This window comes from Mobula birostris, unplaced genomic scaffold, assembly GCF_030028105.1.
Source record: "Mobula birostris isolate sMobBir1 unplaced genomic scaffold, sMobBir1.hap1 scaffold_1214, whole genome shotgun sequence".
Lineage (NCBI taxonomy): Eukaryota > Metazoa > Chordata > Chondrichthyes > Myliobatiformes > Myliobatidae > Mobula > Mobula birostris.
This window is the reverse complement of record NW_027274255.1, coordinates 105,156-117,632: the sequence shown is the minus strand read 5'-3', so window position 1 is coordinate 117,632 and position 12,477 is coordinate 105,156. Positions and strand designations below refer to the sequence as shown.

The window sequence follows — 12,477 nt, the reverse complement described above, 5'->3', positions numbered from 1 at the left end:
GGAGTAGGGGTTGGAGGGGGTTACAGAGACAGGGAGGGGTGTAGGGGTTGGAGGGGGTTACAGAGACAGGGAGGGGAGTAGGGGTTGGAGGGGGTTACAGAGACAGGGAGGGGAGTAGGGGTTGGAGGGGGTTACAGAGACAGGGAGGGGAGTAGGGGTTGGAGGGGGTTACAGAGACAGGGAGGGGTGTAGGGGCTGGAGAGGGTTACAGTTACTGACGGGGGATTGTTTCCTCTCCCACAGGATATGCAGGTCTCAGTGATGGAACTTCAGACGATCCTCAATCGTGTGGTGGGAAAACGTAAGAATTGCTTCCGCTCTGCCCTCAACCTTCGCACCTCCCCTCCCCACTTCTCCCCTCCCCACTTCTCATCTCCCCTCTCCACCCTCCCCTCCCCCTCTCCCTACCCCTCCCCACTCCACCCTCCCATTCCAGCCCTCCCTTCCCCCACTCTCTCCCCTCCCCCACTCTCTCCCCTCCCCCACTCTCTCCCCTCTCTTTAACCCCCTCTCTTAAAACCCTCTCTCTTCACCCCCTCTATTCACCCCCCCTCTCTTCACTCCTCCCCCCCTTCACCCCTCCCCCCTCAGCACTGCCCCCTCTCTGCTGCGTTCACCCCTGCTCCTCCTCAGTCTCTCTGTTGCCTCCCCCTCCCCAGACCAGGACCTGAAGACGTCGGGTTTCAGCGTGGACGCCTGCCGGTCCATGGTGAACCTCATGGACGTATCCTTGTGTGGCGGCCCCTCCTGCCCCCCTCCCCCCATCCTGCCTCACGCCCTGGAACCCCAGCGGTCAGTTCTGTGGGCGTTGAATCCCGACGTGGGGTCCGTGGGCGCCGGGACTGTGACCTGTGTAGCGGAGGCAATCATTCCCAATGTAGACAGTGGCGGGCGTGGGGGGGGGGTGGTGCAGAGATACGTTAACTCCAGGTGTGTGGGCGGGGTACTCACTCCAGATGTGCCCGTGGGTGCAGAGGTCAGTCTGCGCTGAGGCTCTCGGGCGCCAGGGCAGCGCAGCGGTGGCGTGCCTCTGTTGCTGCCCAGGACGCTGGAGTGTGGCCTTCAGACCGGCGTCCTCCCGCGGAGAGTTTGCCCGTCCTTCCTGCAAGTGGGTGGGCTTCCTCCCCCAGTGCAAAGGCGGTTTTATCGGTAAATTGTCCCGTGATTGGGCTGATTTTAAATCGGTGGGCAGCGCAGCTTGCTGGGCCTGAGGGGCTTTGTTCCGCGCCGTATCTCGAAATAAATTCAATTCCACATGAAGAAGCCACGTGTGAGGTACACTTAACCGCAGGCGTGAGGACTGGGGGGGTGGAACCGGTTCCAGGTGTGCTGCAGCTGGGTTTCAGGACACTTGCCCAGGGGAGGGAACTGCCCGCCAACTGACCAGGCCGCTTTCCTTAACTTCCACCCCGTTAACCAGCGGGATGGGAACGCGAAACTCGGGCTGACGGAGTTCAACGTCCTGTGGAACAAGATCCGAAAGTGGCTGGTGAGAGCGGAGATTTCCCCCCGCCTTCTACCCTCCTGTCATTTTCATTTTAAAATCTTTTCATTGATATAGAATCTTCTACAGCTATAAAATACAGAAATTCAACAAAATAGTATACATATAATTAATAAAGCTGAAAAAAACATATATGCTATTAAAAAAAAGAAAAAGAAGGAAAAAAGAGAACCCCAACTAACTAAAAAAAAACCCACTAACTACAAAACAAAAAAAAAGAGAAAAAAAAAACCCCATTAGGAACCAACTCCCAGAGCAATACGTCTTACGATCATTTTTATGTCAAATCACCTCAGTCAGCCATGTGCCCGTCTGCCAGCTTCCAGGCTCGGGAAATCGTTTCCGAACTCTCTTCAGCTCCCTCCTGGCCTCTCCATAATATCACCGGCAATCTGACCGTGCTCCAACCGTGAAGACGCTCTGGCCTAGACGCTGCTGGCGTTTACGGCAGCAGTAAAGGTCCTCCATCTCTGGCGGTGTTCAGGGCTTCCTCCATCGTGCCAGTAGCTTCCTCTCGGTTTTCACGTCTGTCAGTCACGCAAGTCCTGGGTGGAGACTTAGGAATACCATCACACTCAGACGTAGAACGATTCTCCGTTGCTGTTTCCGTAATAATTTATCTTGACCAGTCAGTTGTTGTTAATCCTGAACCGGTTCACCACTCTTGGTCTGACCTCTACCCTTTGACCCTGTTTGGCGTGGGTGACCCGACCAAGAGCCAAAGCAGAAAGCCCCTGACTCTAGCCAACACGGCCCTTCGGGTCATTGAGGCACGCAAGCCTCCAAACCCTCCGACAGTGCCTCGGAGGACCAGCACCTCAACTTCTGGCAAATTCAAGTTCGGGTTCAGGTTTAATTGTCAGTCAACCGTGCATGAATACAGCCAGATGAAACAGCGTTCCCCGGCGCCAAGGCGTAAAGCACATTACCGACAGCATACAACACATGACACAGATACCACCATAGAACAACATCCATTCACAACAGAAATAATAGTCCACAACAATAATAATAAACTTTGTAAAATTAAACTTCTCAGGAGGGTGAAGAAATTTGGCAATGTCCCCATCAACCCTCACTAACTTTTATTGATAGACCATAGATAGCCTCCTATCAGGATGCATTCCGGCTTGGAACGGTGACCACAAGAAATGGCAGGGAGTTGTGCACATAGCAAATCATGGGAAACATCCTCCCTTCTACGGACTGTGCCTACACTTCTCACTGCCCAGTAAAACAGGCAACATAAAACCCCGGATTCCTCCTGTCCCTGCGGTCTCTCTCCCATCAGGCAGCAGATACAGCTGAAGGTACGTCCAGTGGTGTAAGGGTGTGCCTCTGAGTGATGCTCCCTCTGTCTCTCTCTCTCCCCCCTGCAGGGTATTTTCCGACAGTTCGACCTGGATAAATCTGGCACAATGAACTCCTACGAGATGAGGCTGGCCCTGGAATCGGCAGGTAGGGAGCACACGGGCGGTTCGAGTGCGCTTTCCCGTCTGGGACTGACACGGGCTGGTGGTGCGGCCAGGAGGCCTGACACAGAACCACACAGGAACAGGTGTTGTGTCGACCCGATTAAACTAGTCATTAAATGTCCGACAAAACTAATCCCTCCTACCCCCACACCCTCAACCACCACGACGTTATCATTTCCTGTCAGTCACCTTATGGACAGACAGTTAATCTATAAATATCAGCTATCTTATCTAATTATATTTAATATAGTTTTTTAAATTACTATGTTCTTTATCTTACTGTGTTTTCTTTTGTGCAACATCGGATCTGGAATAACACGTGTACTGGAAAAGACATTAAACAATCATGAGATATTCTTGAATGTCCATCTCCCTCCATTCCCTGCACATGGTCCATATCCCATCATTCCCTTCACATGGCTCATCTCCTATCATTCCCTGTACATGGTCCATCTCCTATCATTCCCTGCACATGGTCCATATCCCATCATTCCCTGCACATGGTCCACCTCCCATCATTCCCTGTACATGGTCCATCTCCTATCATTCCCTGCACATGGTCCATATCCCATCATTCCCTGCACATGGTCCATATCCCATCATTCCCTCCACATGGTCCATCTCCCATCGTTCCCTGCACATGGTCCATCTCCGTCCATTCCCTGCACATGGTCCATCTCCCATCATTCCCTGTACATGGTCCATCTCCTATCATTCCCTGCACATGGTCCATCTCCCATCGTTCCCTGCACATGGTCCATCTCCGTCCATTCCCTGCACATGGTCCATCTCCCATCGTTCCCTGCACATGGTCCATCTCCCTCCATTCCCTGTACATGGTCCATCTCCCTCCATTCCCTGTACATGGTCCATCTCCTATCATTCCCTGCACATTGTCCATCTCCCATCATTCCCTACACATGGTCCATCTCCCTCCATTCCCTGCACATGGTCCATCTCCCTCCATTCCCTGCACATTGTCTATCTCCCATCATTCCCTGCATATTCATGTGTCTGTCTAACATTCTCTTAAACACCTCGATATCTGCCTCCGCCCCCACCCCGGCAGCTCATTGCAGGCACCCACCTCTCTCTGTGTAAACTTCCTTGGAAGTTACCCCCCTCTCACTTTAAATGCACACCCTCTGGTATTCAGCATTTCCTGGGTAATTGTTTTTGTCTGTCCACTCTATCTGTGCCTCTCATAATTTTGTAAATCTCTATCAGGTCTCCGCCACTCCAGAGAAAACAACCCAAGTTTATCCAGCCTCTCATTATAGCACACGCTGTCTAGACCTGGTGAACCTCCTCTGCCCCCTCTCCAAAGCCTCCATGCCCTTCCTGTACTGGGGCAACCAGAGCCCCGGATGTGGCCTAGCGAGACTTTTTATACCATAAGACATAGGAGCAGAATTAGGCCATTTGGCCCATCAAGTGTGCTCCACCATTTCATCATGGCTGATCCATTTTCCCTCTCAGTCCCAATCTCCTGCCTTCTCCCCGTATCCCTTCATGACCTGACCAATCAAGAATCTACCAACCTCTGCCTTAAATGTACCCCATGACCTGCCCTCCACAGCTGCCCCCGGCAAGCAAATTCCACAGATTCACCCCCCTCTGCCTCAACCTTTAAAATCACAAGAGATTCTGCAGACGCTGGAAATCCAGAGCAACACAGACAAAATGCCAGAGGAACTCGGCAGGTCAGGCAGCATCCGTGCAGAGGAAGAAACGGGCAGCATTTTGGGGCGAGACACCCTTCGCCAGTCCTGATGAAGCCCTGAACTGTCAACTCCTTATTGCTTTCTCTGGGTGCAGCCTGACCTGCTGAGTTCCTGCAGCAGTTTGCGTAAACATCGTCAAGCTCTTTTTTAGTCAAGATATTTTTAATCACGAGCCCTGTTATGTGACCACAAACGCCAGGCAGACAATCTCTGAGGCCAGGTATGAATCATTGATGATGGCTGGGGGTTACCCGCCCTGTAATGGCACTGCCCAGAAGGCAATGGCAAACCATTTCTGCTGAAAAATTTGCCAAGAACATGCATGGTCACGGAAAGGTCCTGATCGCACATGTCGTACGACACAGCAGCTACTGAAAGAAAGATTCTTACCGTGTTGTAGTTGTAACAGGAAACCGTGGTGTGTGGGTGTGTGACTCTGTGATTGTATGTGCCAGTGTGGGCACGTCGGGCTTGTGCAGGAAACATCACAGAGCTGCACAGCACAGAAGCAGGCCCTCCGAGCAAATTGATCTCTTTTTCCATTCCCTGTTCTGGTTCCCCCCCCAACCCTTCACTCCTCAAATGCCCATCCCCCTCTCCCCCACCCACCCACCCACCTTCCCCCCTCACCTGGTCTCACTCATCACCTCCCAGTGTCTCACTTCATCCCCCTTCTCCCCCATCCGCCTTCCCCCTCACCTGGTCTCACCCATCACCTCCCAGTGTCTCACTTCATCCCCCCTCTCCCCCACCCACCCACCTTCCCCCTCACCTGGTCTCACCCATCACCTCCCAGTGTCTCACTTCATCCCCCCTCTCCCCCACCCACCCACCTTCCCCCTCACCTGGTCTCACCCATCACCTCCCAGTGTCTCACTTCATCCCCCCTCTCCCCCACCCACCCACCTTCCCCCTCACCTGGTCTCACCTATCACCTCCCAGTGTCTCACTTCATCCCCCCTCTCCCCCACCCACCCACCTTCCCCCTCACCTGGTCTCACCCATCACCTCCCAGTGTCTCCCTTCATCCCCCTCTCCCCCACCCACCCACCTTCCCCCTCACCTGGTCTCACCCATCACCTCCCAGTGTCTCACTTCATCCCCCCTCTCCCCCACCCACTGTCCTGTGAGTGGGTGAGGAATGTGTGTCAGGGTGTGTGTGTTGGGGCAGATTATGCAGGTTCTATGCTGTCCATTCACCCCTCTCAATGGGACTATCCCCTCTGTGTCTCAGGTTTCAAGTTGAATAATGAGTTACACAACCTGCTGATCACTCGCTTCGCTGAGCCTGACCTCTCCGTTAACTTCGACAACTTCATCACCTGTATCATCCGGCTGGAGACCATGTACCGTGAGTCTCACACTCCCCTCTCCCCTCTCCCTCCGGGAGACCGTTACCATGACTCTCACACACCCCTCTTCCCTCGTCCTCCCTCCCCGTCCCAACTGGAGACAGTTACCGTGCCTCTCACACCCCTCTCCCTCCCTTCTCTGTCCCCGTCCCTCCGGGAGACCGTTACCGTGACTCTCACACCCCTCCCCCTCCCTTCTCCGTCCCCGTCCCTCCGGGAGACCGTTACCGTGACTCTCACACTCTCCCGTCTCCCTCCCCATCCCAACTGGAGGCCGTGTACCGTGCGACCCCCAACCTACCTAGCCTGCCCCAGCCTGACGAAGCCCCTGGCACAGAGGATCTCCGAGATACCAGTAAGATTGAAAGAGTACGGGGAATATTTTCAAGGATGTTGCTGTTGAGTGAAAGGGAAAGATTGAATTGGTGAGGACTATTGGTGGAAGATTGAGGGGAGATTTGACTGAGGAGTATAGGTAGGGGAAATGCAAGCAGGTTTGTTCCACTGAGGTTGGTTGGGCCTACAACTGGGGTCAGGGGTTAAGGGTGAAACGTGAGAAGTTTGAAGGTGAGCAGGTGGGGGAACTTCTTCACTTGGAGGGTGGTGAGAGTGGGGAACGAGCTGACAGTGAGAACGGTGCATGCAACCTTGATTCCAACGTTGAGGAGAAGTTTGGATAGGTACGTGGAGGGTGATGGTCCCGGAATGGGTTGATGGGACCATGCAGAGCAAAAGTTCGGTACAGACTAGATGGGCCAAATGGCCTGTTACTGTCTGTAGTCCTCAGCTGAGCTTTGAGACTGCAGGGTTTCCCACTGGAGAACTGGACGAAGGTTAGACAGGCTTCATTAGCTCGCATCCTAGACGGGAACTTCGCTCCCCGCCCCCCAGTTCCCCAAATTTCGGGGTCGTTGGGGAGAGGCGGGCTGGATCCCGACCTCTGGGGCGGTCTGTGCGGAGTCTGCATGTTCTCACAGTGACCACCTGGGTGCTCCGGTTTGCCCCCCACACCCCGGCGGCACGCTGGGTGGGTGGGCTAGTCGGCTGCTGTGAATTGACCCCTAGAGAGGGGGGAGGATCATTTGTAGGGGTGCGGGGACTGATGGCATAGCATGGGCTCGACGGGCCGAACGGTTACAAGCCTCGGTGGGCGTCTCTTTCTTCATCCGCTGATGCTTTGAGCTTCACACACGGGGCTGGGGGAACTCGGGGGGCTGTGGGAACTCAGGGGGCTGGAGGAACACAGGTCTGGGGGAACACGGGGGTTTGGGGGAAACATGGGGGTCTGGGGGAACTCGGGGGGTCTGAGGAACACGGGTCTGGGAGAACACGGGGGGGTTTGGGGGAACATGGGGGACTGGGGAAACACGGGGTCTGGAGAAACATGGGGGAGTTGGAGAAACACGGGGGGTCTGGGGGAACTCGGGGGGTCTCGGGGAACACGGGGGGTCTGTGGGAACATGGGGTGGTCTGGGGGAACATGGGGGTCTGGGGGAACACGGGGGGCGTCTGGGGGAACATGGGGGGCTGGGGAAACTCGGGGGCTCTCGGGGAACACGGGGGGTTCTGAGGGAACGGGGGTCTGGGGGAACATGGGGGGCTGGGGGAACTCAGGTCTCGGGGAACACGGGGGTCTGGGGGAAACATGGGGGGTTCTGAGGGAACGGGGGTCTGGGGGAACATGGGGGGATGGGGGAACTCGGGTCTCGGGGAACACGGGGGTCTGGGGGAAACATGGGGGGTTCTGAGGGAACGAGGGTCTGGGGGATCTCGGGTAGCTGGAGAAACACGGTGGGGGGGGGGTTGGAGGAACACAGGGGTTGCCGGTTGTCTGGGGGAGGAGATTAAAGTCAATGTTGGGGCTGAGATCTTTCACCGGGATGTGAGCTGAGGTCTCTTTGCTTTAGGTACCTTTGTGAAATTGGACACAGATCGCGACGGAATTGTGACCTTCAACATGCACCAGGTGAGCGCGGACGTCTCTCATTCCTTCGAGGAAATCCTCGTTCACTCCCTCTCTCTTGTCCACCACCCTTACCTACCCGTGTTCCTCCTCACCTTCTTGTCCTCCCGCACTCTCCCCTCCCTCCCGCTCTCCCCCCCTACCCGTGCCTCTCCTCCTCTCTCATCTACCCCACTTCTGCGCTCTCTCCCTCTCTTTCTGTGTTCTCTAAAATTGCACTCTCCCCCTCTACTCACACTCGCTCCCCGCCTCTCTCTTGCGTGCTCTCCCATCCAGTAGCAACCTCCTAGTGGGAGGGCATCCCCAGGGTGGGCGGGGGGGTAGTCGAAAACGAGGGGCACAGGTTTAGAGTGAGAGGAGAAAGATTTAAAGGGGGCCTGAGGGTCTGCGACGGAACAGTCTGCCGGAGGAAGTGCGAGACACGGATGTCTGTGCAATTTGAGAAGCACTCGGACAGGTAGATTGGAGGGACTAAGGAGGAATGCTGGACATTGGGACTAACTGCGCAGGGGCACTTGGATTCTCGTGACATCGCCTCTCCTTTGCTTCCACAGTGGCTGAAGTTGACCATGTTTGCCTGATCGGTTTCTAGCGAGATCTCTGCCCCACCTCCGCTGCCCCTGGCTTCCCGCCTCGCAGTGCCTTTGCAGAAGGAACGACGGATATGCACTCAGACGCCCCGCACCCTCGCCACCCCAGCCTGCGCCGTTCAGAGTGAAGCAAGGCTCAGCACCCCGAAGTGCCTCGTCGTGTCCGCAGGAGCCAGCCACGTTATATTACGTATGCAGACTTCTCTCTTTTTTAAAAAAAAATTTCTGCCAGTCTTTTTATGAAGAAATAAACGCCTAATCGGCCTGAAGGAGCTTTGTGCGTCCAGGACTTGCTGTGGCAGAGTTTCGGTAATGAACAAGGGCCGTGGGACGTGGGACACAGACGAGATTCAGTTCCCTGATGTAACCCAACTCTGATCACGGGACGGTCCACCGCGGCCAAATACCGTCCGAGCCCACGTGGTCACGGGGAGAATGTGACAACATTTACGGGCAGCGGCGGGATTTGAACCAGGGTTGGCGGTACGGTGAAGCGTTGCGCTAACCACTACGCTACCGTGCTGTTAGAGAGACTGTCACTCCTGGTTAGCGGGTTTACTGATCCCGTTACCTCATTGATCCGGAGGGGCCTGTCTCCGTGCTGCATCTCTGAGTAAAAATTAACACTGAAGAATCCCTCCCCTCCTGCAGAATGTCCCTCCCCCAGGGTCCGGCGATGAACATGGCGGCAGGAACGGGGAGGCGGTAGGTATGTGGGGGGGAGGGAGCACGGGGGCAACGATAACAAATTATCGCCGTCTGTCGCACGCACAGCGAGATGCGTCATTCGCGTCAGTGACCGACTCAGTCCGAGGTGGTGCTGGGGGGCAGCCCGCAAGCGTCACGGTGCGTCCGGTCCCATGGCTCACCCGCCCTAGCCCGGTACGTCCCCAGACGGCGGGACGAGCCCAGAGCGCCCGGTGGAAACCCACGCGGTCACGGGGAGCGTGTACAAATTCCTCACAGGCAGTGGCGGGAAGTGAACCACGACCGGTGATCGCTGGCGCCGCAGAGTGGCACGCTAACCGGCGCGGGTCTTTGAACACAGGCAGGGTGGGAGGTTTGTAGGGGGGATAGCTGACACTGAAGAAGATGCTCCCCACACTCCCAGTACGTTCTGCATCACCGGGAGCAAAGCGCTACCACGACTAGGACAGATTGATGATAACGTTAGATTAGATTATGAGAACACTCAGTCCTCTTTTATTGTCATTTAGAAATGCATACATGCATTAAGAAATGATACAATGTTTCTCCAGAGAGATATCACAGAAACAGGACAAACCAAAGACTCACACTGACAGAACCACATAATTATAACATATAGTTACAGCAGTGCAAAGCAATACCATAATTTGATAAAGAACAGACCATGGGCACAGTAAATAAAGTCTCAAAGTCCCCAGGTCGATCGACTCCCGAGTCCCCGATAGCAGGCGGCAAAATGGAGAAACTTCCTGCCATAAACCTCCAGGCACCGTCAACTTGCCGATGCCTTGGAAGCAGCCGACCACAGCCGACCCTGAGTCCATCCGTCCGAAAACTCCGAGCCTCTGACCAGCCTCTCCGATACAGCCTCCCGAGCGCCATCCTCTGCCCAGCGCCTTTGACCTCGCCCCGGCCGCTGAAACACGCAAAGCTGAGGATTTCGGGGCCTTCTGCTCCGGAGATTCCGGTTACCACACAGCGGCAGCGAAGCGGGCATTTCAGAAGTTTTCCAGATGTTCTTCTGTACTCTCACGTCCGTCTCCATCAAATCAGAATTGTGCACGGTCCCCTACTTGACAGATTACAGATGTCCTTCACCGGAGAGGCCGCGTGCGCTGTCGTCGCGCCTCCATCTTCTCTTCCTCCCCGGAGGAAACCTAGAGAGGAACATAGGATCAAAACATACGGTGCTGCTAGAAAGTTTGTGGACCCTGTAGAATTTTCTCTGTTTCTGCATGAATATGACCCAAAATGTGATCAGATCTTATGCAAGTCCCACAAGTAAGGAGCAGGAGTAGTTTTATCTGTTGGGCCTAAAACTAGATAAAGAGAACTCGATTGAATAAATAACACAAACAGCATTTGTTTATTGAGAAAAATAATCCAATATTGCACGTATTTATTGGAAAAAGTGTGTGACCCCCTTCATACAGTAATAACCTCAACCCAAAGGTTTCCAGTAACTGTTTATCAGTCCTGCACATCAGCTTGGAAGAATTTGAGGCCATTGCTCCTTACAAAACTGGTTCAGCTCTGGGATGTTGGAGTGTTTCCCTACATGAGCTGCTTCCCTCAGGTCCTTCCACAAGGTCTAAGGTCAGGACTTTAACTCGGCCATTCCAAAGCATGGGTTTTCTTCTTTTTAAACCGTTCTGTCGTTGACTTTCTCTTGTGTTTCAGATCATTGTCTTGTTGCATCATCCAACTTCTATTAAGCTTCAGGTGACAGGCCGCTACTCTGACATTCTGCTGTAAAATGCCTGGATACAATTTTGAATTAATTGTTCCCTCAATGATTGTCCAGATCCTGAGGCAGCAAACCATCCCCAAACCATGACGCTCCTTCCACCATGCTTGACAGTTGGGATGAGGTTTTGGGGCTAGTGTGCAGTGCCCTTTTCCCTCCAAACACAGCAGTGTGTATTTCTGTCAAGAAGTTCAACTTCTGTCTCATCTGACCACAGAACACTGTCATAGAAGCAAGGTGGTCTTTTGCAAACCTGAGATGTGCAGCGATGCTTTTTTTGGAGAGAAGTGGTTTCCTCCGTGTTGTCCTTCCATGAACACCATTCTTGTTCAGTGTTTTTCTTATAGTGGACCCATGAACAGAGACTTTAGTAGCAAGTTCTAGAGATTTTTTGCTGGACAGCTTGCAATGAAATTCTCATCTCATTGATTGGAACCCCTGACTCCAAATAGCTTTTGCAGAAAGCATTAACCCAGAGGTTCACATACTTTTTCCAATAAATACATGTAATATTGGAATATTTTTCTCCATAAAGAAATGGACAAATATATTGTTTTATTGTGTTATTTATTTAATTGGGTTCTCTTTATCTAGTCCTAGAACTTGCTTGAAGATCTGATGACATTTTAGGTTATTAGTTATGCAGAAATGCAGAGAATTCTCCCAGGTTCACAACCTCTCTAGCACCACTGTAAGACCATAAGATGTAGGAGCAGACGTAGGTCACTTGACCCGTCGTGTCTGCTTCGCCATTCGATCCTGGCTGATTTATTTTCCCTCTCAGCCCCATTCTCCTGTCTTCTCATTGTACCTTTGACACTCTGGCTAACGAAGAACCTGTTAACCACTACTTTAAATATACCCAATGACTTGGCCTCCCCAGCCGCCTGTGGCAATGAATTCCACAGATTCACCACTCTCTGGCTAAAGAAATTCCTCCTCATCTCTGTTCCATAGCGACATCTTTCTATCCTGAGGCCCTGCCCTCTGGTCCTAGACTCCTCCACTATAGGAAACATCCTCTCCACATCCACTCTATCTGTGTCGTCTGGTCCTAGACTCCCCCACTACAGGAAACATCCTCTCCACATCCACTCTATCTGTGTCCTCTGGTCCTAGACTCCCCCACTATAGGAAACATCCTCTCCACATCCACTCTATCTGTGTCCTCTGGTCCTAGACTCCCCCACTACAGGAAACATCCTCTCCACATCCACTCTATCTGTGTCCTCTGGTCCTAGACTCCCCCACTATAGGAAACATCCTCTCCACATCCACTCTATCTGTGTCCTCTGGTCCTGGACTCCCCCACTATAGGAAACATCCTCTCCACATCCACTCTATCTGTGTCCTCTGATCCTAGACTCCCCCACTATAGGAAACATTCTCTCCACATCCACTCTATCTGTGTCCT

The 12,477-nt window shown here is 53.4% G+C and overlaps 1 protein-coding gene across 1 annotated transcript; it reads left to right on the top strand.

Annotated features, from left to right (window-relative positions):
* Positions 1 to 243: 243 nt before the first annotated feature.
* LOC140192362 (calpain-1 catalytic subunit-like) lies at positions 244 to 8,881 on the top strand (the record flags this gene model as incomplete). The annotated part of the gene is made up of 7 exons (XM_072250013.1): positions 244 to 301; positions 660 to 724; positions 1,421 to 1,489; positions 2,884 to 2,962; positions 5,938 to 6,054; positions 7,963 to 8,021; positions 8,573 to 8,881. Coding segments are annotated over 7 exons (474 nt in total), but the record flags the coding sequence as incomplete, so codon positions are not given.
* Between the last annotated feature and the right edge of the window lie 3,596 nt (positions 8,882 to 12,477).